This window comes from Sarcophilus harrisii, chromosome 4, assembly GCF_902635505.1.
Source record: "Sarcophilus harrisii chromosome 4, mSarHar1.11, whole genome shotgun sequence".
Lineage (NCBI taxonomy): Eukaryota > Metazoa > Chordata > Mammalia > Dasyuromorphia > Dasyuridae > Sarcophilus > Sarcophilus harrisii.
Genome location: NC_045429.1, coordinates 117,726,759 through 117,751,939, shown reverse-complemented (window position 1 = coordinate 117,751,939; position 25,181 = coordinate 117,726,759). Strand labels below are relative to the sequence as shown.

Genomic DNA, 25,181 nt, shown 5'->3' with positions numbered 1-25,181 from the left:
CCTGGTGCCTGGAGCGCCATCTTGGTTTGGGGCACTTCCGGTGGGCGGGCCCGACGTTTCCGGGTGCCCCATGGCCTCAAATCCTCTAGACCTTAGGGCGGGAGGCGAGAGAGGCAGCCGCGGACCCCCCACCCCCCCGACTCCGGCTCCATGTAGGACCCCACTCTGTGGCTTCCACAGTTTGGGCCAGAACGTCCCACCCCGGGGAGGGCTGTGGGAGGGGGAAAGGTCGAGCTGGGTCAGGGCAGTGCATATCGGGCAAGGGGTAGGGGTCTGGGAAGTGGCTGCAGAGGCGGAACGTGGGGACGGTTTTCTTGCCCCTTAGGGATCGCGCTGCTCCGCAGGGAGAGGAGACTCGTCCTGCGTCAGTGCCGAGGGAGGCCCGCGGGGTCCGGCGCCGCAGCGTGCCCGAGGGCGCCTCCCGCGGAGCTTAGCTAGGAGCCGGGAGGTGCTCCCGGAGGGCCCCCTGCGCGTTCTAGAGCAGTGAGAGGGTCCCAGAACTCTGGTCTTCCCTAGGCTGAGCTCTGGCCTGCGGACGCCGAGAAAGGGCTGGTCGCTGCTTCCTTCTGGAGTCGGGCTGCCCGGCCTCTGCCGGCGTCGTGGCCCAGCGGGCACCGGGCGCAACAGGTAATGCCCGCTCCGCCTGCTGCGGATCAGGGAAGGGGGGAGAGCGGGGGACAGCATTCCCAACCGCCCAGCGCTCACGTACAGCAGCAGCCGCGGCTCATCTGTGCGTCCGCACAGCTTTCTTTTCACAAAGTCACCCACTGTTCCTGCTGCCCGTTTTAGGGCCGGCTGAGGCCTGGGGAAGGGGTGGGGGGAGAAGAGACATTCACTATGGGGGGGCACCGTGACTGAAGGGAGAATGTCCAGTGGCACCTGAGGCTCTTCCCTTGTGGGGCCTGAGGTCTGAGCCTCCCGTTTCTCACAGGGCTGGGACCATGGCCGTTTCTTCCCCTTCTCGAAATTTGCCCCTGGTAGCTGTGTGCCAGGTGACGTCAACACCAGATAAGGAACAGACCTTTGCAGCCTGCTCAGGTCTGGTTCGGGAGGCTGCCAAGTTAGGTGCCTGCCTGGCCTTCCTGCCCGAGGCCTTCGACTTCATTGCTCGGGACCCAGCAGAGACACTTAAGCTGTCTGAGCCACTGGGCGGGGATCTCGTGAGTCGGTATGCCCAACTCGCCAGGTATGGAAGGTAGCACAAGCGCAGCACTGGGCTAGGAGGTTCAGCTGACTGACAGAAACGGAGTTCTGACAAGGGTGGTCTTTTGCTTTATCTGCAGGGAATGTGGGCTCTGGATATCCCTTGGTGGTTTTCATGAACGTGGCCAAGATTGGGAGCAGACTCAGCGCATTTATAATTGTCACGTGCTCCTAGACAGTAAGGGTAAGACTTTAAGTCCCTAACTTTCTCTATTAACCCTTTCCTGCCCTTTTGAGTTGCATTCTTACAATCTGGTTTTTAGACGCCAACTTCATTCCCTTGCACTTTTCTTGCCTGAGACCTTGGAGATAATTTGCCAAGCCTTCAAGGTCATTCACCAGTTGTATTGCCTCTGCTCTCTTTTGTCCCTCTTTCTTCCCTCACTCTCCTAAAAAAATAAAACAATCATACACCTTGTCAATGTAATATCTGTGCTTCTGGTTCCTAACTATAAGCAGCTCCTGATCTGGGGCAACAGGAGGGAATATAGAATCATCAGCAGAGTATTCCTCTTCTACTCCCAAGGCTCTATTGTGGCCACATATAGGAAGACACACCTCTGTGATGTGGAGCTCCCAGGACAGGGATCCATGTGTGAGAGCAACTCTACTATACCTGGGCCCACTCTTGGGTCACCTGTCAGTACACCAGCTGGCAAGGTTGGCAGGGAGGGAAGGGAGGGTAAAAGTGGGGAAAAGGAATGGAAATACATTGGAGGGGGCAAGAAAACAGTGGAATAGTATGAAGAGTGGCGATTGTACCAGAGAAGCTAAATATCCTACTCTCCATTCCAGGTAGGCCTGGCCATTTGCTATGACTTGCGATTTCCAGAGCTTTCCCTTGCATTAGCCCAGGATGGTGCTGAAATTCTCACCTATCCTTCAGCCTTTGGCTCAGTCACAGGACCAGCTCACTGGGAGGTAAGAACCTGCCAATATATAGCCATACATAGACATGCTGTATTTCTTTCCTAGCTTCTCATGACTATCTCTCAGAACTGATTTAGGGGAACATTATTTCTATAGGTCACTGCTCTTCTCGTTCCCACTTTTCACCAGATGCTGAAATTTATTTCATCCGTTTTCTTTCTCGCCCCAGGTTCTGCTCCGTGCTCGGGCCATAGAGACACAGTGCTATGTGATTGCTGCAGCACAATGGGGACAGCACCATGAAAAAAGAGGGAGTTATGGACACAGTATGGTGGTGGACCCCTGGGGAGTTGTGGTAGCCCGCTGTTCTGAGGGGCCAGGCCTCTGCCTTGCCCATATTGACCTGGCCTATTTGCGTCAGGTACGCCTGCATATGCCTGTGGCCCAGCACCGAAGACCTGACTTGTATGGCAATTTGGGTCGCTCAGATCCTTGACGTCTACTCAAATGAACCAGGGTCCTATTTTGGGCCAGTGAGGATCTGTGGCTTGGAGGCAGGACCCCAAGCTATTGAAGAACCTCTATTCCCTTTCTTTTGTGGCATACAGGTTCAACCTGTTGTAAAGCTTGAGATGGACTCAGATTTTAGTTGCATATAAATAGGCTCTTAAATCACAATTCTATGAAAACTAAAGCTACACACCAAGGTCTGAGTAGCACTGACAATGAAAAAATATAGTCATGAAGTCCCAAGTTTCGACAACTCCTTTGGGGGTAAGGGAACCAGTGTAGCAACAAAAATACTAGACCATAATGGCAAGTAGGACTATTCATTATCTGTCAAAACAAGTGCTGAAATTACGTTTGTCCCAGCCCATTCTTCAATATTAGTAGGGAAATAGGGCTGTTCAAACATTGAAGACTAAGAGAGAGGTTGTACTTGGACAAGCCTCAAGGGGATTTCCCAGCTCTGACTCCAACCCAAGCCAGACAACAAGAGATGGGAATGGGCTGCAGGATACATTTATTTTCACTTGAACATGGAAGGAAAAATGCCACACACTCCTTTCTTTGGGAGTGTGGGCTACCAGCAACCCTTCCCCCCATCCTGCATACATACAGGCACTTGTGCACAAGAGTGCACAGACAAGGGGTTCTCGGGCTGCCCCAGTCCTCCCTTCTCACTGCTTCCTAGAAGAGGAGCTGACAGGGAAAATGAGGGACCCAGACTAGGAAAAGAGCCCCTAACCTCTATCCCTGGGAGAGGGGGGAGAAAGAGGGAAGCACCAGGGGCCAGGAGTGAGCAAGTGAGGAGGCCATACCTTAAAAAAATCATTGTTCAACTTTTTCCTTACAAACTCAGCAGGATGGAGGGAATGGGTGGTAATACCTGTGATGCAATCCTGACTCTTACCTCTCTCCTGCAAGCTCTCACACCACAGCCCTTTGGTTTCTCAGACAAAACAAAACAAAACAAAAAACAAAACTAGCCCTCCTGAAGCCTGAGGACAATTGAGAGAGCCTCCTATTAACCCCTCAAACCACTTCAGCAGCAGTTCCACAGAGCACTCTGAGACAAGACTGCTTCTTCCTTACCCAGGCTTGATTCCCAGGCTTATGGAAGTCGGTGGGTGGGAGAGAGGATGGGGAGACAAACTTCCACTTTTTTGTCTTTTCCTTTAAAAAAGAAGGGGGGGGGGGGAAGGTGACAGGAGGGGTGTGGAGAAAACCCCAAACTGTGAATTCCAGAGGTGGGTGCCAAGCCAAGGCCCCAAGTTTGTGAAAAGTGAGAGGAGGGTCAGGGCAGTGCCTGCAGCATCAAGTTCCTCAGGAGTTTCTGTCGGCCCAACTCATAGTCCTCCTCATCCACATTCACCAGCAGCTTGATAGCCTCATGGCCCACGGCCTGTTTAAGTGAGTCTGTGATGAAGACACCTTTGAGCGCTTCCAGGAGGGAGCCATTGATGTAGTCGCGCCAGAAGGCATCGAGGTAGGTGAGCTCAGAGAACTTGATGTCACAGATGATGGAACCCAGGTCCCGGGATTTGAGGATAGTGTTAGCCTGGTTGAAACGCTCAAACTGGCGTTCAAGTGGGTCCTGCTTATTTGAGAAGACGTTGCCCTGCAGAGCAGTCTCATGCTGGCAGTACTCAGCCCTCACCCGAAGCCTGATGTCTATAGGAAAAAAAAGGTGAGTACTTAGTCCATAGCCTGGTGGAAGAGATCAATAAATAGGGGTGAAAGACCAAGACACTAAAGTTAGGTAATAGTAATTTCTCTCCAGGGTAGAGTTCCCTTGTGGCTTTTCTATACATATCTTATATACCTCCAAATTTGTTAGCCCATTCTTAGGCCTAAAGGAAAAGGCAGGGAAGAAAAGAGTTCTAGTAAGGGGAGACAATAAGACCATATCACCTCCAAATCAAACCAATTTGGAGATGTGGGAGTGAATTTTTTCTACATTAAATAGACTGTTAGTCACACTTCAAATTACTTTAACTCTTTTTTGCCCCTTGGACAGAAAACTTAGCAGGGAGAATCTTTGGGGTACTATACCCTGAAATTAATTCAGGGTCATTCTAAAAGAATGAGGGAAAGGTTCATCCCCTCAACCACTTTCAAAATCCCAATCTATCGGAGAAAAAAATATGCTCTGCTTTCTGGAAGAATAACTTCACTCTCAGTAGCTCTCTGCCTGGGTCACACTGTAGCTCTCTTACCGCAAGTCTGTTTCTCCTTGGGGTCTGGTGTCACAGACTTCCGGCGCTTCCGCTGACTTATAAGAGTGGCTCTCCCTCGAGCCGGCCGTTTGATGCACATCTGTTGGCCAGCATTGGGGCAGCACACCACAGGATAGTGGGGAGGCACTGGTGGGAAAAAGGGGAGTAAATAATAGTCCCATACTCATCTATTCCACTATCAAATTTATGGGACTGCAAATAAATTGATGCTTAACTCTTTGGGAAGGAGGGGAGGAGACAGAATTAGTAGAAAGTGACAGTGAAGGGGGGAGAGAACAGCCATCAAACATTTTAAAGTAATCCACGCAACCTAAAAGGAACAGCAGAGAGTATATTAGGGGCATCCCCTTAGCTTTATGTGGGCCGGAAGGGGAGAAGTCAGTATCCTTTCACCTGGTTTTGGAAATTAGGCATAGAATAAGACTAGAATCCTCTTAATTAGAGGAACTAAAGGACAGCTACATCTCTTCACCTGATTTAGGGGTTTGGGGAGGTCCCGGCTCTGGGTTACTGTGGGCTCTGGGGGTCACGTAACGGATTGACGTTTCCTCCAGGTATTTGTCTACAAGATCTGGGCACACTGTGTGTGGGGAGAGAAGAAAAGTAAGTCATTCAGGGAAAGATGGGACACATACACCCACACCCATCTATCCTGCACTAAGGACTTGAGGCCACTCTCATCCATTTGTTTCCTTGGGCAAGACTCAGACCCCAGGCCTTGGTGCCATTCCTCCCCAGTCCCTCATGAACTCCTTCCTTGACCCCCATGTTCCCGGCTCCCAGTAAACCCCTCACCAGCCCGCCTCCTCTTGAGCGTGACGTAGGGCAGCAGGTCATGTCGCGTGATGATGCGCAGCAGCTGCAGCACCTGCCGAAAGTTACTCTCATCACACCGGCCCTGGCGCTCCAGTGCCAACAAGAAGTCCCGTCCACTCCGGATGAGGCCCCGCTCATGGTCATCAATGACGTCCACAAAAAGGAAGGAGAGGACACGCACGTCGCGGTGCGTCAGGTGGGTTCCCACAATGTCGAACATGCGGTGCAGGCTGTAGAGCCCGTGCTCCTGCTCTCCCCGCTCCTCAGGCCACACCTGGCTGGCCCGACGCTTTAGCCCCGCCATGCCAGGGCTCAGGCGCACTCCACTCTCCGGAGCCTCTGCTCACTCGCTACACTCCTCAGCGTGCTGTAACAACAAGGGGAGCCTCCGTGAATTGGAGTTCCGTGTCTGTCCTTACCAGGAACAGTTCCCACAGCTTTGAAATCCATCCAGAAGATAGGAAGCAGTTTATCTTCCCCCTAAACTAGCATTTGGTGGCCATTTTAGTGTCGTGTTCCTAGAAGAGATGCCCTCAAGAATCACTATCATTCTCCCACCCACATCCCACTTGTCATCTCCTACCAGAAGTATCCCTTCTCATACTGATTCAGTTCACCAGAAAGAAGCTAGAAAAACCTGGGTTCTAGTTCTAGCACCAAAATTATTCCATTCCCCTACTTCATGAAATAAAAAAAGCTGCACCAGATGTAATGAGTCACAAAACTTTAGTTACAGAAGAAACCTTAGAAGTTATCTTGTCAAATCTCATTTTGTAGATTAGGAAAACCAGGCTTGGAGAAGTGAATGAAATTGGGGAAATTCACTTGGCTAACAATTGACAGCAGAATCAGAGCTCAAGTACAACATCTACTCTGGTAGAGAATTTCAATTGGCATTGATAATCAACATAAGCCCTCCTCACTTACAATCTAAGCATCTTCTCTCCTGCCTGAAACCTAATTTGTCCTAAAGTCAGTCAACAAGCATTAAGTGCTTACTATATGCCAGGCACTGTACAAAGTTACAAATTTACAAAATTACAAAGTACAAAAGACAGTTTCTACTTTTAAAGAAAAGAACATTATAAGAACATTGTACAAACAAGATATATACAGAATAAATTGGAAAATAAATAGAAGGGATTGGCATGAAGGGGGATTAAGAAAGATTTCTTGTAGGTTGCATTTTACCTGGGACTTGAAGGAAGTGAGAAGACAGGAAGTAGAGAATTCTAAGCATGAAAGATAGCTGGTGAAAATACTCCCAAGTTGGAAGATTGGAGTATCTTGTGCAGGTCTAGAGGTCAAAGAACTGACTTTTTCTCCCAGGCTTAGTTAGATCATAAAGCCCTAACCTACATCATAGTTTTGAGAGGAATGTACACAAAGGTGGCTAGGCTATCTGTCACAGTTGTTGCCTGTGAGATTGCAGGGACAAAAGATTTACTTAGAACGGCCTTTTTATCTTTTCACCTTACCTGCCTTTTTCTAGAAGAAAAAATCTCTCAGCAGGAGTAAACTTTTAGGAACCCAAGAAGACCTAGCTGTCTCTGCCTGTAATCACTTTACTCCTCTTGGTATAAGCCACATGTATAAATAGATGGACTAGAAAGTAAAGGAAAGAGCACCAGCCCTGAAGTCAGGAGGACCCGAGTTCAAATTTGACCTCAAACACTTAACATTTCCTAGCTATGTGACCCTGGGCAAGTCACTTAACCTTAATTGCTTCAGCAAAAAAAGAAAAAGAAAGTAAACTTGAAAGAATTTATCCATGCAGTCCAAAGTGAGCCGTCTTCAATTAGAGCAGGGGAAATTCTCAAGTGTTCTGACTTTCTCTAGTAAAGCTGCTTCTGTGAGTTTGTGACACAGGAGCCCATATAAATCAAGTAACACATTTGAAAATCGAGTCCCAACACAGAACACAGGTTTCTGTGTATCAAACCAATGTATCAAACCAACCCTGTCACTAATATGCTGCTTATAATCTAGACACAGCACCATTAATAGCCTTATCTACTATAGTAAAACCCAAAAATAGCCTCTTTAATAAAAGAACAGGCCACTCTACTTATTTTTTACATCAAAAATTTTAAGTCCTAAGACCTGTAAAGGAATTAACAAATGGCTCTTCCACCAGAGGTGCTTTACTAAGGGTCTTAGAGGAAAAACTATGACTAGGATTCTGATTAGTAAGACCTGCCTTGACCTTTATTATTGTTTCAGAAAGTCCAGAAATAAAGAGGGGAACACTGGGACTGTTCTCTAAGAAAAGGAGAACCACCAGTAGCCAGAGAATTTGGTATTCCACTAGAAATATCAATTTGAGAGGAATGGCCCAAACCAAAACTTGAGAGCTTAGTTGCTCCAACTCCCAAACACACAAAAGGGCCTGGAAAACCCTGGAAAAAACTGTCGCACAGAATCAGTCACATAGATCTTGTTATAGGGATAATCATCTAGTCTGTGTTTATCTTATAGATATTAAAATAAGTCTAAAGACATTCTTACCCAGAATTATAGCAAGTTAGGAATCAAAATAGATACCATAACTTCTAGTTCATCATTCTTTTTACTATGACTCCACAGTCTAGTCATGTATCCACAAGCCAGATCTTTTTCACCTCAATTTCACACCGCCAACTCTCCTCCAGACAGGGATAGCAGAAAGTTTTTCTGCTTTTGGCTGGTCATAAAACAGCCTTTTAAGAGTAACACACTTAACTTCCCGCGAGAACCAGAAGTTAGACAGCTAGACAGGTAAACACCTCACTTCTAATCAATCAGAATTGGTTTCCTCAAGTGTCCCCAATTCAGATAATGGCCTGATTGAGTCCTGAATTTTTCCATAAGCAAATACAACAGTCTGCAGTTCCCCTACCTCCCTGGCTTGCTAGCAGAATACGAGACCCAGGAGAAGCACTGCAGTCATGCGAGAGTAACAGTGAGGGAGAAGTCTAAGATCCTTCTGAATTCTCCAGACTCAAAGCATTTTGATAATAATTTCCTCAAATTCCAGAAAATAATAACCATATTAAGCCCTAGATCAAAAGATCATACAGATTTAGACTTGGGAGAAATTGCATAGGTTACAGAGGAGGAAACTGAGGTCTTATGATAAGGACCCTAAAGCCATTCAGCCAATAGCAGGTGGTGGCCTCACAATCAGCTAGTCAGACAAGTCTGAAGAGGGATGGCATGAATCCTGTTCTGGGACCACAGATCAACCCCCCTGACATTAATTTCAATCTTTATTCTAGTCATCATTGCAGACTAAGACAGAGTTATTCTTCACTGATTTACTTCAGGGAACAGAATGGGAGGGGAGGGGGGGACCCTCGGTTATAAAGTTCCCAAAGTCCACCAGGTCATGGTGGGTGACCAGAGACTGTCTGACAAATTGCATTTGAAATAGGCCACCATTTCATAAAAAGGTTGCAGGAGTTTGCCCAATTAGTACAACTTGTCCCCTCTCAACCTACTTGCCACTCAGATCCCTATGTCAGTGAGGTGGAAAAAAGTGAATGAGACTTAAATCTCATTATCTAAAGAAAGAGAAAGAATGCTCCATTTCAAAGAGAAAGACAAAAAAATCTTGATATCTGACAAACTGTCAAATGACTTAAAGTGAATATTCCAGGAACTTCCCAAACTCAAAGTTTTCCTCCTCCCCCAAAGCTGGGCTGGTGTTAATAAGAATCTGTGGGCATGATATCTAGAGTGGATCAGGAGACTGAGCCATCAGACACAATGGGGTGGCCTTTAGTGAACATTTCCTGTTATCTCCTATCAAAAGAATCAACAATAACCAGAGTTCTCCAAGCTGATTTAGGAATCATCCAAACATATCTTTAGTCATCATCAATCTGGAAGTAAGTACCATTGTCCCCAACATCTGAAACATAAGGTTTTCCCAAAGGAGTATCCCATTAAGATTAAAAAAAAAAAGCCACTATTCCTTCGCTAATTCCTTTTCCCTGAATGGAAGAGTATTAGACCACCTATGCAAGAAGCTTTTCTTCCCCATTCTAGCAATCATATTCAAATATAGCAGCAAAACACGAGTCAGTTCTATTTCTTAACAGAACCTTGACACAGTCGGAGCCATACATGCTTTCCCAAAGACCACAGAAACAAACCTAAGAATTATTTCACTGAAATAACCTACTCCTAAGATTAGGGACCTATGAAATGCCTTCAGGCATCCTAGCAACGATTTCCCCTCCACAAAACCGAATTCCCCGTGGGCTCCTTGACAGAAACTTGGGCAGAGGTTACAAGTTCAGCGACTGCTGGGAAAACTGAACATAGTTTATACTGAAATGTAAGAATGACACTTCAGCCCATATTTCCCCCCCCCCCCCGTATTTCCCCGCTTCCCCAGTTTCTGTTTACGTTGTGCAACGACTCTAGCTGACTGTTTCCCACTCCTCCACCCCCCCTCCTCCCCAGAATTGGGCGGATTAAGTGGCTAATCTGAAGATCCAGCTGTTTCCTCTATCTCTAACAAGGGGTGAGACAACTCCCGTAGAAATACAGGACACGCTGTCTCTTGTTAGAACCTCTGCCCCTTACGTGACACGCAAGTGTTCTACTGGGGCTGCAATACTCAGATGCCAAAAATGTCACCGGGCGCTAGGCTGTCCGCATTTCTACAGATACATAGTGACCACTCCTTCCCTGACACAGCATCAGCACGAAAGGGGGAGATGGAGAGACTCATTTAATGGGCCTGTGGTCCTAGACAATGACTGTCCAGTTTTGGTCTCCCCCCTCCAGCAACCTCCTTTCCCCCAAGAAATCCCAACCCGGCAATGACAGCCTCCTTGCTCCGCTCCTTGTTGATTTTGTTTTTTGACTTAAAAAATACAAAAGTACTCTTCTTCCGCAACGGGCTGTCCCCTCCACCTCCCTCCCCCCTTCCCACACAGCCCAGGGACACGAAACTGGGGAGCTCCCGCGAAAGTCCGAGAGTTGTTCGCTTCCTCTCCCAGCAGGCAGAGCCACGTCCCGGGGGTGCCCGCGCTGCCGGGCCCGTCCGGGCCGGCGCTGCCCAACTCTCCCCGGCGCTGTCCGGCCAGCCTCGCGTCCGGCTCGTTTCCTCCGCCTCCCCCAGTCCGGCCCGGCCTCGCCCCCTCCCCCCCTCCAGCTCACTTTTACTCCAGCCTCGCCCTTTCCCCATCCGACGCCAGTCGAAGGCAACTCCCTCCCCCACGGCCAACTCTCTTCTGGCCCCCAGCCCCTGCTCGGCCCGACTCCTCACACTCCTCCTCAGCTTCTGCCCCACATTCCCCCTCGGCCTTCCCTCGCGTTTATTTCGGCTCAGCTCCTCCCCTTCCCCTTCGCTTCTCCCCTACCTCTTTCCCGGTCTGCGCCCCGCCCAGGACCCACGGTTGCCCCCTCCCCTCCCCTCGCCTCACCTCACCTTACGGCGTCCCGACCCGTCTCTGCCCCTCCCCTTCCCTCCCCTCGGCTCCCCCGGGTAAGGCCCGTAGTCACCGCCTCCCCTTCCCCACCCCCAGGGCCCACCGCCTCCCGGCCCCGCCCCTCTCCGTTCCCCCTCCCGGGCCTCACTCTCGGCTCAGACTAGGCGCCGCCATGTTGGATCCATCAGCTCCTCTCCGGGGCCCCGTCTCGCGGAGCAGCATCCGGGCCCTCGCCGCCGCCGCCGCCACTACCGCCGCCACTGCCGCGGGCGTGAGAAAGGGGGAGGGCACGGAGACGGGCGGGGGTGGCTTCATCCGGGAAATCGCGGCCTGTAACCTGGGCGGTTGCGGCGACTTCGGCACCATTAAGAAGAATGGGAATGGGTAGCCATATTGAGTGAGGGCGGCCTGGCAGTGACGGGCGCCCGTGGGGCGCCGGCGTCAAAAATAAGTAAAAAGTCTAGCGGCTCGGCGGCCATTTTTGGTAGGGGCAAGTTGGGAATGTTGGGCGTTCCTGGCGGCCTTGGCTTCGGGACCGTAGAAGGGAATTGGGGAGGGTAGCCATGTTAACTGAGGAAAAAGTGGTAAAGACTGTGCCTGGCATATGCCGGCTTCACTGCTCTGGGAGAGAATAGGAAAAAGCAGCCATTGCGAATAAGGGCGGAACTGGCTCGGGACCTGCGGAGCCCGGGAAAGAGGGAAAGGTTCATCTGTCTGAGAAGACTGGCAAGAACCAGGCTGGTGGCCCCCAACCCGTCAGAGTCGGATACGAGCCCACTGTATAACCCTAGACTAATAACAACCTTTGCACTCTCCTTTCTTAAAATATTATTGGGCCTTCGTTTTTTATTTCGTTTTGCTTTGGTTTTTGGGGAGAGTAACGATGTGTGGGCTCTCACGTGAATTGGATTTAAATAAGGCAGAGTTGCCCAAAGGCATCAGCTTCCTTCTTCCAGAGCTCTCAGAGTTCCATGGCATGGGAAAAGTGCGTGACCGCGGGTTTCCCGGTGCCTAATCAAACGTGAGCCGTTGGAACACGTCCTTCTCACCTGCCTAAAACACAGGGGGACGTCCTCCTAATGCCCCAGGGGGGGTGAGACCCCTCAGTTACCCACCACCCGGAACCCGCACAAGTGCCCAGGCTGTGGCCACTAAGCGCTTCAGCATCTTGGACCACCCGTAGCGCGGAGTTTCAGAATCAGGGATGAATGAGCATCCTGGGAAACGCTTAGCTTTACTCCCTAGATGGAAACTCTACCAGAAGAAAGAGGGAAAGAGAAAGAAGGAGCTTGTTCCTGTGTTAGAAGAGGTAGCTTATGTCATAGAATAGTGCGAACCTAGTCATCGGAACTCTAAACTAGGGCAAGACGTGTTGGAAGGCTTGGATCTATAGCACAAAATGCTATTAACCCAGAGATGAAATAAAAGAAAGACAAAGTTGCATCGGCTTTTTCCGCTTTGCTACCTACAGCGACACAATAAGTGAGTGACCCTGAAACAGTATCATTTAAGTATGTGTATGGAAACTTGCGATGGTATATTTCCTCTTTTAGTGTAACTGACAGGCTAAAAATTCTGGATTGCCGAGTTTATAGCAATAGAAGACAAGGGATATAACATAGTCAAGAAACTTCCTGCTAGTGTTGGTTGTTTCTAAAAATGAAGTACAAAGATAGTGATCGGACAGGTAAGTATCCTCAGACTTTGGAGAAAATGATCAAAAAATGTGGATTCACTGATTAACAAATTGTTAACACGTATGAAAGTCTTATTCTGGGAAAAAAATGTCTTCCAAAACATACCTTTAAGAAAGAAAAAACTCAACGTACGGCAGAGTATTGTCTAGCACTTTTATCAGGTAGTAATACCGAAAGGAATTTTTAATTAAAATCAATTCTTGATTGTCAGAATCAAGGTAGTGTCAGGGTAGTGAGATGTTGGTAGTGGATTGCTCACTGAGCTTAGAATATGAAAGACTCCTCTTCCCGAGTTCAAATCTATTCTGAGACACTTAGTAGCTGTGTAACCTAAGAAGGAATCTTTTCCAAGAAAACTCCAAGTGGGATATTGAAAAGCCGGATGTGACTAAAATGATTTAATAAACATCAGTCTTGAAAGTCTTGTTCTCTGAAAGTCTACATGTAGTCATTGACCATTTTCCATTATCTATTGGTCAAATATGAATGCACAGATGAATAAAGCTGTTTTCAAAGACTGGTTTTCAAATTATTTTAGCTCAACTGTTGAAAAGCATTGAAAGGCTACCATTTGGTGATTCAAGGCAATTCCAAAACACTTGGGATGGAAAGTGCCATCTGCATCCAGAGAAAGAACTATGGAGACTGAATGTGAATTGAAGCATATTATTTTCACCTTTTTCTGTTTATTCACTTGTGTGTGTTGTGTGAGTTTTTTCCCATGTTTTTTCCCTTTTGATCTCATTTTTCTTGCACAGCATGACAAATATGGAAATGTGTTTAGAAGAATTGCATGTGTTCATCCTATATATAAAAGTTTTGCCAAAATGAATGTTGATTTTATTTTGCTTCTCATTTTTTTCTGGTATGATTTGATTTTTCTTGTGCGGCAAGATAATTATATAAATATGTATGCATATATTGGATTTAACACATATTTCTACCATGTTTAACCTATATTGGACTACTTGCTATCTAGGGGAGGGAGTGAGGGAAGGGGGTGGGGGAATTGGAATACAAAGTTTTATAAGTGCTAAAGTTGAATAATTGCCCACATGTGTGGTTTTGAAAAATAAAAAGCTTTAATAAAGAGGAAAAATATATTTTTAAAAAAGTGAATGTTGAAAACTATCTTTGCATGTAATTGGATAAATAAAATACTATTGGAAAAATTTTAAAATATACTCTGAATTTTAAGAAAAGTGTTGAAAGGACAAAAATATGTTTAAAGCATTACTGATTTTGAATACTGCTTTAGATCATACAGTTACACTTGGTTTGATTCTGTTCTAGTAGCAACACAGAGAGTTGTGGGAATCCCCTTCTTTGATAGGAGGTGCAGATCCAACAGAAAAGAATTCATGAACCTGAAATATTAGTGGCAAAAAGGAAGTTTTATTTTTCATTAAGAAGCTCTCTCTTAGGGAAAATCTCTTAATGAAGAAATTTGCAAAGAATAAGTTAACAGAAATCTATTTTATAAACAAATCTTGGGGCATTTTGAACTGATTATCAGACCAAGATCTTACAATTGAATGAAATTACTTTGAAGGCTTTTATCAGAATTTAGAATTTCCCAAATGGGAATCTGGCTACTCAAAAGATCAATAGGGGGTGATTTGCCCAAGATTTCCAATTGAATGATGCTGTTTGTCTTAGAAAAAAGGTTTGTCTGGAAAATATGCCTTCAGTCTGGGAGACCCCAGTCTCTTCTTTTACAGATCAAAGGAGATACAATTTCACTCCCATCATCTTCATTTTGTGTGAATATAGATAGGAATATATGTATGAAAATATAAAGAAAAATTAGTTAAATTTATAATGCTAACATTTTAAATGAAAAGTATTTTTTTTAGGAACATAGGCTTATGTTTAGATACAATATTCAGTAATTTAAAAAAATTTAAATTTGCTTTTGAATTTTATATCAATCAATCAAACAATTCAGAAATGCATTTTTTAACATGATAAAGTATATCTTAAATACAATAGTTCTCTTGTTGCACAAGAAAAATCGGATTTAGAAAGGTAAAAATATCTTAGGAAGAAAAACAAAAATGCAAGCAAACAACAGAAAGAGTATAAATGCTATGTTGTGGCCCACACTTATTTTCCAGTGTTCCTTCGCTGGGTATAGCTGGTCTATGCATCACTGATCAATTGGAACTGAATTGGATCCTCTCATTCCTGAAGAGGGCCACTTCCATCAGAATTGATCGTCATATAGTATTGTTGTTGAAGTGTATAAATGACGAGGGGGGGACCCCAAAACTCTCTCAAACTCCTTCAAGGAGAAAATCTCCTTGAATCCTGGCTTCTCTCAAAGACCCTGCTCGAGGGAAACAGGACAAACAGCTTCATTCTGTTATCCTGAGAGACAGGCAACACCTCTATTGATAACTCACTACTGATTAAGCTTTCCATTGAATCAAAAATCAAACCTAGAGATACCCATTCAATTCTATTCAAATTCCAGCTCAAGCTGAACCCAACCTCCATCAAGAGCAACTCCCAGCTTGTAGCCAAGGCTTATAAAATGAGTCAACTTGGGACTCAGGCCTTGCAGAAGACCTAATATGCCATCCCTAGCATAGCAGCAACCTCTGCCCGCTGAAATGATATTCTTTTTCAGCGTTACCCTCTCTCTGTTGGGATTTCTCTACTAGAAACTTTACTTCTCTGTCAGACCTTGCCACTAAGAAATTCAGTCTTTCTATTCATGTCAGCAAAGGCTGACTTCCCAATGCCAATAATAAACTTCTTGTTATCAGTCCAGCTTTTCGTGTATGTAAATTCCTTTACAAAGAATCTCTGTGCCACCAGAAGGGTGGTTCCCACAATTCCCTGTCATGCACCAAATCCTAAGGGGATTTAGGGGAGCCAAACCTCTACATTTGGTTCCCTGATCCCCAAACCTGCCACTAACCTTATCATTTAACTCCATGACCATCAGGAACCCTAATCTCATCATAATGATCTCCTGGTTCTGCTCATTTCACTCAGCATCAGTTCATGTAAGTTTCCAGGCCTCTCTATTCATCCTGCTGGTCATCTCTTACAGAACAATGATATTTATGACATTCATATACCATACTTATTCAGCCATTCTCCAATTGATGGGCATCCATTCAATTTCCAGTTTCTAGTAGGTAGGAAAAGGGCTGTCACAAACATTTTTAATGCATTTTTTCCCTTTGGTTTTAACAGATCAACTGAAAAAGAAATACATTTATCTTATCCTTTGCTGTATATTAATAAACAGATTTTTAAAACTTTAAAATTTTAAAAATTGTTTATATCCACAGAGCTGGAACCAATAACTATATTTTAAATATAATTATAACTTCAAGTGGGACCACTTCATGGGAGTTTGTGATTTGAACTAAATGGGACCTAGCTGCGATCTTTTTCAATGTATAGGAATTATTTCCTTTTTTTGGCTTTGTATATGTACCTTGAAAACATTCCCCTAGTGATTTAATTGATTTAAGGAAACACCCTCTGCCATTGTAGTTCATACTACTGCTGAGGTGGTTGATTTATTAATTGTACTACTTTGTTACCTGGAAAGATTTATTTTGGTTTGGGGAGGTGAGAAAAGGGAGAATTCATAAGAAATAACTCATAAAAAGAAAGCATCAAATTAACATTTATTTAAAAGAAGAATGTGTGACTAGCTGAAGACCAATTCAGTAAACATTTTAAGTGCCTACTGTGTGCTGGGCTCTAAGCTAAGCTCTGGTAATACAAAGAAGAAAAAGAAGGTTCCTGTCCTCTGGGAACATATAATCTAATGGGAAAAGGCTACAAGTGTAAGAAGAGTAGATACCACCAAGTACCTCTACAAAGGAAGGCTTTGAGAGTTCATTGCTCTATCCTCTATCTCTCCACTTCTTTCCTCCCTCCCCCATCAAAAAAACAAACTATATATTAGTAAGGTCATATGTTGTCCTGGAGGATGTTCTCTTCAGCTGTTGATGGAAACAAGTTACCTAGTTCTAGTTATTTCTCTCTGTGATCTTGGATCAGTCCTATTTTTCCTCTAGATATGGTTTCCTAATCTATGACAATTAGAGAATTAGACTGGATTTTTAAAGTTCTTTCCAGCTCTGAAATCTGAGATTTAGAGAGGAGCTAAATATCATATTTGTTGAGCTTCTATCTTCTCTCTTTCATGTGGTTAATACCATCCAATTCCAGTAAAATAATAAAGTATGATAGTAATATTGATGACCAAATAAATGGTTTAGCCCCATCTGGAGTTGTAGGGGCTATAATCATGTGAGCTGAGATGCCTCTGGCAAATAGATAATGTGAATATGCTTTGTCCATGGCTAACTACAAAAGGAGGACAGTGAAGTGGTCAAATGAATAGGGCAATGGATCTGGAATCAAATCTGGTCTCAGACACTAGCTGTATGATCCTGAAAAAGTCACTTTAATGCTGTTTGCCTCAGTTACCTCATCTGGAAAATGGGCTGAAGAAGGAAATGGTAAACCATTTCTGTATCTTTCCTAAGAAAACCTCAAATGGAGTCATGAAGAATGAATCATGACTAAAAACACCAGAACAGTTATGAACAACCATAGTCTCCCTTCACTTGTTCCAAATTGTTGTCCAGAATGGTTGGATAAATTCACAACTCTACCAGTATAGCATTAGTATCTCAATTTTTCTACATCCTCTCCAGCATTTGTCATTTTCCTTTTTTTTTTTTTTTTTTAATGTTAGCCAAACTGAAAGATATAAGGTATTATCTCAGGGTCGTTTTAATTTGCATTTCTCCAAATCAATGGTGATTTAGAACATTTTTTTTCCTTGTGAGCATTGATAAATTTGATTTTCTTTTTCTGAACACTTCATGTTCATATATGTTGACCATTTATCAAATGGGAAATACTTTGCATTTTTGTTGTCTATATAGTTGAAAAATGAGCACTTTAAAACCATTTTTAGTCATATGAAAACATGCTCTAAGTCACTATTGGTTAGAGATTAAATGCAAATTAAGATAATTCTGAGGTACCACTACACATTTCTCAGATTGGCTAAGGTAACAGGAAAATATAATGTGTTGGAGGGGATGTGGGAAAACTGGGACACTAATACATTGTTGGTGGCATTGTGAACTGATGGATCAGTTCTAGAGAGCAATATGGAACTATTCCCAAAGGGCTATCAAACTGTGCATACCCTTTGATCCAGTACTGTTTCTACTGCGTCTGTGTCCCAAAGAGATCATAAAAAAGAGAAATAGACCTACATATGTAAAAAATGTTTGTGGCAGTCCTTTGTATTGTGGCAAGAAATTGGAATCCGAGTGGTTGCCCATCAGTTGGAGAATGACTGAATAAGTTATGGTATATGAATGTTATGAATATTATTGTTCTATAAGAAATGATCAGCAGGATGATTTCAGGAAAGCCTGGAGAGACTTAAATGAACTAATGCTAAGTGAAGTGAGTAGAAGCAAGAGAAAGTTCTACACAGCAACAAGATGATATGACGATCAATTCTGATGGACATGGCTCTTTTCAACATCGAAGTGATTCAGGCCATATCCAATGATTTTGTGATGGAGAGAGCCATCTGCATCCAGAGAGAGGACTGTGGGTACTCAATGTGGATCACAACATAGTATTTTCACTTTTGTTGTTTGCTTGTATTTTGTTTTCTTTCTCATTTTTTTTTCCCTTTTGATCTGATTTTTCTTGTTCAGCATGATAATTGTGGAAATATGTACAGAAGAATTGCACACGTTTAACACAGATTAGATAATTTGCCGTCTAGGAATGGGAGTGGTGGGGGGGAGGAAAAGAGAAAAAAATTTGGAACACAAGGTTTTGCAAGGATGAATGTTGAAAACTGCAGATATTTTGAAAATAAAAAGCTTTTTCAAAAAATAAAAAGAAAAATGAGAACTTTATCAGAGAAACCTGTAAATTTTTCTTATTTTCCTGCTTTCCTTCTAACTTTGGCTGCATTAGTATTGTTTAAAATCTTTTTGATTTTATGTAATCAAAGGTTTTAATTTTACCTCCTGTGATATTCTCTTTCTCTTCTTTGGTTACAAATTCTTTCCTAATCCATTGATGTGACGTGTAAATTTTTCTGTGCCCCTCTAATGTACTTAGGATATCACTCTTTATGTCTAAGTCATTTATCCATTTTGACCTTAACTTGGTATAGTAGATGAGATGTTAATCTATAATCTATACCTATATATCTATATATACCTATATATGTTTCTGCCAAACTTTTCAGTTTTCCCAGCAATTTTTGTCAAATGTTAGGTTCTTGTCCCACAAACTTGGATTTTGAGGTTTATCAAACACTAGATTTCTAGACCATTTATTGCTGTGTATTGTCCATCTAATCTAATCCACTGATCCACCATTGGCAAACAATGTTATTTAAAAAAAAAAAAAACTTTGAAAGACTTTTGATCAATGCAATGGCCAATCATGTCTTTAGAGAGCATAGAGGAAACTTGTTACCCAGCTTCTAACAGAGATGGACCCAAGATGCAGAAAGAAATATACATTTTTGGGCATAGCTACTGAATAGATTTGTTTTTCTTGAACTATACTAATTTGTTACTAGAGTTGTAACACTCTGTTTTTAGTTGAGAGAGAGAAGATTGGAGTGGATAATAACAATGTTCCTTAAAAGAAGGGCTACTGAAATGGTTTTCAAAATGCATAGAAGGAAACAAAAGGAAGTATACACTAGCTGGATAATTTTGAAAGTAAAAATTTGAATTATATGCTTTTTTCTTTTAAAACAAATTGTAAGAAATGTACACTCATGGTTTCATATACATATCTCTTTTTTGTCCCTTGCTGTGCATGTAGAAATATTCTTTCGGGTGAGTTTAAGTTTGGAATAAAGATAAAATTGAAAAAAAAAAAATTGCCAAGGAGTGCCCCAGTGATGACCAGATTGCAAACTGTTGAACATAAGTAGCTCTTCATAGTAACAGAATCATAGAATCATGGATCACTACACTGGGGGGGGGGGGGGGGGGGGGGAGGCCTTGTTTCTGTGCCCTAGACTGCACTGGAACCAGAATCCTAACCTTTCTGACAAGGCTTCCAAATTCCAACAATCTTGTCAGCTTGCCATCTGCAAATCAGACTAGAGAGTTCACTCACAGATGCAATATGAATAAAGATCTTCTGGAGGGCAAGAAGTAGGGCAGCATTTTTTAGCCTGGCATATGGCCCTAAGAGTATCTCTTTCCTCATGTACCTACTTAACAACTAGAAACTCATCTATGAGGAACATAAGCACAGATCTTGTTTGAGATAAAGTAAATATGGAAATAGAGTCAGACACAGAAAATACTATCTGAAGAGAAGACACCAGTTTATACCCAATAGTAGTTTTCTATCTTGTGAAAGACGAGAATATCTTTTTTACATGAAAATAATTTCATAGCATCCTTTCCCCACTCCAGGTACTGGTTAATTGTATCCATTTATTGAGAAAAGACATCTTAACAAAAAGCTAGGTCTTCAGTAACTCTTTAAAATGAATTATTATGATAAGTATGCTTTGTGCTTAATCTCCCAGGTCAAGGCTCGCTACATCTCCCTCTCACAGTTCTAGGAGTACACTCAGGAGTTGAGGTGTTGTTTCTCTAATACTATTGACTTGCCCCAGATGGTTTTGTTTTCCTCACAGTTACCTCCAGTTCCATTTAAAATCAATTAGCTTTTAGCTCAGGATATTTACATTAAAGATATAGCAAGAAGGAACATAAAAACATTTCTCTCCCTAAGGACATATTCTCACCTATCCTACCTTAATCTCTTAAAGAAAATGGGTTCACTCTTAGTTTGATACTACATAGCATCACTCTCATCAAGTTCTCATTCAAACGTGCCAGATGAGTCCTTTTCTGGGCTCCCAGTGCACTGTGTCCTAAAGGTCATTCTTTGTCCTTTGGAGTTTGGATGCTGAGCTGTCTGCAAAATCTGGCATGGTTCTCAAATCTCAGATTTCAGAATTCTTAATGTCTTACTCTTCTCAAATCAGAACCTCCAGATTAATTCTTGACCTTAGAGGGAGAGGCTTCTCCCTATAGATCATTGTTATCTATTTGTACGTAGGAAATATTAGCCACACATACTAATACACCCAATGGGTTTAAAAAAAGTAGTCTTTTTAAAGAAATTTCACCCATTTGGAAAACTGCCAGACTTAAGTTTTGAATATGTTGCTCATGTCAACAATCCAGAAGAGTTTTCTGAAGTCTCAAAAAAGCCAAGCATAGTCCTTTCACTCCCGTCCTCAGCACTAGGAAGAAATTCAGTTTCCAATGAAATATATATAACTGGCTCTAAGATCAGAGGAGCAAGGCAAGAGAATGGAGTCTGAGCATTGGTAAAAGGAGGGAATTTTCAGAAACAGACCATCAATCCAGGTCTGACAGGGTAGGCATAGGACCATAAATTCTTGATAATTTAGGAGGACTTAGGAACCAGAATGTCTGAATGATAAGGTTTAGATTTAGGGAACCAAAATGAGATTAGGGTTTCTGGTAGTCAGGGAGTTAAATGATAAGGTCTAGGGGCAGTTTCAAGGTTGAGGGAACCAGATGGAGAGGTTTGGCTCCCCTGCACCCCCCTTGGGATTTGGCGCAAGGAGAGGGAGTTTGGGGGACTCCATTCTGCAGTGCAGAGGTTCTCTGTAAAGGAATTTACAGACCCGAAAATTTAGATTGATAAAAGAGGTTTATTATGAGGATTGGAAGTAAGGTTAGAAATCCTGACAGAGAGGCATAAAGTCTGGTTAGGAAATAGGTGAGGATAAAGAGAGGATAATGGGAGTTTTAGCTGAAGGGAACTTGTGGGTGGAGTCCTAAGTTGGCTCATCCCTGGGTTTCAGCTTGAGCTGGAATTTGAATTGAATTCATTGAGTTTCAGGACCTCAATAACAAGGATGTAACTGTTTGTCCCTCGGGGTGGGGTCCCTCACTGAGGCAAAGTTGAAGGAGATTTTCTCCTTTAAGGATTTTTAGAGTTTCGGGATCCCCTCTACATTCTCCCCTCAAGCAGTCACTTCCAAATGCATTTGGGATAAAAGGACGATGATCTCTTCTTCATGTAACTGCTTTGAGCTGGCAAGTGTCTGTAGAGATTTTGGGGCGGGGGAGGGGGTTCATGCCAGGAGGTAAAGCGTGAGGTGTGGAGTCTGAAAATGGCAGCAGGGCATCTAAGGGGTGTTTTCCTGGTCAGTTGTCCCTAGTCAGTCATCCCATGTCCTCCCGTCTGAAGGGCAGTTGAGAATCCAAAGTTTGAAGCCTAGAGAAAACAGATCTCAGGAGCAGATTAAAAGTGGGATGTCCTCCAGGGTTGAGATGGTAACATTCGGGAATGAGGCGTTTAGCAGGAAATGCATCAGGTCCCTTCTGTGGGCTGCCTGTAAGAACGCTGATGGCCCATCTAACAATATCGAATGCCAAAGAAAAGCATAAGAGAAAATGCTAAGAGCAGAATTTAGCCTTTTCCCTCCAATTTCCAGGAAAGCTAATTTTTCCTGGGCTTGGGTCAGGGTGGCGGCAATTAAGGGTGTGGATTCAGAGAGTCAGGCTAGGCAGGACCTGATACCTATTAGGTTTAATAAGCCACTGATGTCCATAGGCTTTAAAAAAAAATGCTCAGAATCCCTGAGGTTTATATGTAGATCTCTTCGATTACAAGACTTTTGATTAAAAACAGCCACTGATTTTTTTTTTTTTTTTTATGAGGCAGGGTCTAGGGATGGGCATATCCCCACTTGTCAGGGCTTTGGATCAAGATAAGAATGCAGTTTAAGCTTTCAGCAATCTTTTAACTGTCTGTGCTAGTTTTTTTTTTTGTTTTGTTTTGTTTTGGTTTTTTTTTTTTAATAGAGAGTTGGTTCCTTAATCCCACCATAAAATCACCAAGATGGTTTGAGCAAAGATCCTGAGCCTTCCCCCCTACTATCCCCACTCCTTATGGGAAAGGGGCAGAAGGGGCCAGAAGGAGTGCAAAGTAGCAGCACTGCCTACCCAGCTTACCGGCCCCCAAGGTGTTTGGGCTGTCCTGGTGGATAAAAGGGGAAATAGGGCCAGACCTCAAATTCCTACCAGAGAGCAGGTCGCTTGTGGGGGGACCAGTCCAACCCCTGTGGTGTTCGCTGTTGTGGTGGAAAGGCAGTTCCTCCAGTGCTCCTCTGCTCGAACTCAGGACAGGGACTGGGGTCTCCTCGGACAGTTTCTGTGATACCTATAGCACAAACTTTTGGGGTTCCAGGCCTAGGTCTGGGAGGGATTTGCATTAACAAGGCACCTCTGCTCTGAGTGTCCTTTCAGGAAGCAGAAGTTTCCCTGAGGAAGAAAAAAGCTGAGAGTGTTAGGTTTTAGTTCAGGTGAGAGAGTTAAAAAAAAAACAACAAACCAACAGCTGTTTGTAGCAGCAGAATGGGAGAAACATCGAGGGCTCAGAATGGGCTCCTCTAGTTTTGGCCTTAGTATATTGGCCTTGGACCCCTGAAAAAGTTGAGGGATGGGTCCCAGGTCTCTTATTAGGCTGGGAGTTTTTTCAGCTTTGAAAGAGATAATTCTGCTGAGTGGGTAGGCTAGCTGCTTTTGCCTGAGGGCAGAGTGTCGGTATCAGTTCCAGGATTTGAAAGAAAAAAAGCACTTTAAAAGCGCACTTTTAAGATGGGAAGAAGGCTCCTTTCTAGGGCTCCAGAGAGTTGGTGGGTGGAGGGAGATTGGCCCTTTCAGCTAATCTAATCAGAGTTCAAGTTTTGAGGTTGAGGTATTTTTTCCAAGCCTAGTGTGTCTCTGCATTAAGAGGAAGCTTAAAGGTGAGTCTTCAGGGATCCAAAGCTTTCCCAATTCTATAACTTTTCTGTTCTCTATAGGAGTCCTTAAGGGAGAGAAAGATATGACAAAAACCCTAATTTTTGTCAATTCGCAGGATTTTTGTCATAAGTGTCCTTATGAAAAGACTCTGCTGAGGGTAGAAGCTCCAGACAGCATTGACCATGCCCCGGAGTATTGAGTTGTCCCACCTTGTTATAGAAAGGGTGGGGTGGTGGTTTACCAAAAAACAAAACTGGTGAGTAGTCACCAAATGGGAAATCAGAAAGACTGAATCCTTGACCTCTAGGAAAAAAAGGCTTTTGTGTTCTAATTCAATAGCTTCTCACCTGACTCTAGACAGTATTGAATGAGATGAGGTGAGATCTTTCAAGACAGCTATGAAAATTGAGTAAGGCTTCATCTATTTCAAAGTTTGAGTAGCCCTGAAGGACTTTAGGCATTAAGTCAAGGGCATACTTAAGCCCCCTCCCTGCTATCCTCCCTTAGGCATACTTAAGTCCCCTTCTTGTAATCCTCCTATGACATCAGTGTTTTTCTGTTTAGGTCAAATATGGGCAACTATGTACTTATTGGTCAAGTTCAATTTCTTGGGTAATTCCCATGTTTAGAATGTAAGATCCTCAGCCAATAAGGATGAGGGTCGGTGGTGGGTGGGGTATTTGCCTTAGGGATTAAAAGTGTTGACCCTGCGCCCAACAGGGCTACCTCCCTTCCATTGTCTGCTGGATGGGTGAGACACCCTTCTCTTGAGAATGTATAATAAACTTTGCTTTGCTTCTGGAGATCTCTCCAGCCTTTTTTTTAAAAAATGGTGATCCCTCACCATTTCTGAACCACACAGTATCCAGGTTCTATAGCCCCTTGTCCTTCTCTAGAGGAGAGCAACAAAATACTCCTTGAGCTGTAATGCCAGAGAAATTCGGGCAGAACTGTGTCACAACAGAGCAAAAGAGAATTTGTCAAGGACCAGCTATAGATATATATAGCCATATAGATGGCCCCCTGCAACTCCTTGGGATTCGGTGCAAGGGTAGGGAGTTTGGGGACTCCCTTCTGGCGGTGCAGAGGTTCTCTGTAAAAGAATTTACAATCCCGAAAACCTAGATTGATAAAAGAGGTTTATTATGGGGATTGGAAGTAAGGTTAGAAATCCTGACAGAGAGGCATAAAATCTAGTTAGGTAATAGGTGAGGTTAAAGAGAGGATAGCACTGGAAAGAGTATTCCAGTGGGCAAAAACTCCTTGGCATCCCAAGCATAGGGCTGGCATGTTTGGAAACTGCAAATAGAGGGTTTTAGTTTGGCTCTTTTATAATGGGAGCTTTAGCTGAAGGGAACTCATGGGTGGAGTTCCAAGTTGGCTCTTTTCTAGGTTTCAGCTTGAGCTGGAATTTGAATTGAATTCAATGAGTTTCAGGACTGAGTTGACCCTACCTAAATAAGAAGGATGAAACTCTTTGTCCCTTGAGGCGGGGTCCCTCAGTCAGGGTTGAAGGAAATTTTCTCCTTTAAGGATTTTTAGAGTTTTGGGGTCCCCTCTTCATGAACTCCCCTTATCTTGAGATTATAC

At 43.8% G+C, this 25,181-nt stretch overlaps 2 protein-coding genes across 8 annotated transcripts; one reads left to right on the top strand and one right to left on the bottom strand.

The window, feature by feature from the left end:
- Positions 1 to 62: 62 nt before the first annotated feature.
- Positions 63 to 3,389, top strand: NIT1 (nitrilase 1). 2 transcript variants are annotated; one of them, XM_031937418.1, is made up of 7 exons: positions 63 to 152; positions 517 to 627; positions 932 to 1,186; positions 1,284 to 1,387; positions 1,730 to 1,863; positions 1,999 to 2,124; positions 2,303 to 3,389. In XM_031937418.1, coding segments are annotated over exons 1-7 (999 nt in total). In that variant the 5' UTR covers positions 63 to 150; the 3' UTR covers positions 2,570 to 3,389. The 2 variants fall into 2 exon arrangements, with proteins under 2 accessions (XP_031793278.1, XP_031793279.1); XM_031937419.1 differs by having other exon boundaries at positions 71 to 152; positions 326 to 627.
- DEDD (death effector domain containing) lies at positions 3,081 to 11,355 on the bottom strand. Of its 6 annotated transcripts, none has more exons than XM_031937420.1 (5): positions 11,202 to 11,355; positions 5,610 to 5,997; positions 5,287 to 5,394; positions 4,794 to 4,940; positions 3,081 to 4,248 (listed from the first exon to the last, which is right to left on the bottom strand). In XM_031937420.1, the coding sequence occupies exons 2-5, from the start codon at positions 5,932 to 5,934 to the stop codon at positions 3,872 to 3,874; spliced, it is 957 nt and encodes a 318-aa protein (XP_031793280.1). In that variant the 5' UTR covers positions 5,935 to 5,997; positions 11,202 to 11,355; the 3' UTR covers positions 3,081 to 3,871. The 6 variants fall into 6 exon arrangements, with proteins under 6 accessions (XP_031793280.1, XP_031793282.1, XP_031793283.1 ...); XM_031937422.1 differs by lacking the exon at positions 11,202 to 11,355 and adding an exon at positions 11,053 to 11,092; XM_031937423.1 differs by lacking the exon at positions 11,202 to 11,355 and adding an exon at positions 11,048 to 11,064.
- Between the last annotated feature and the right edge of the window lie 13,826 nt (positions 11,356 to 25,181).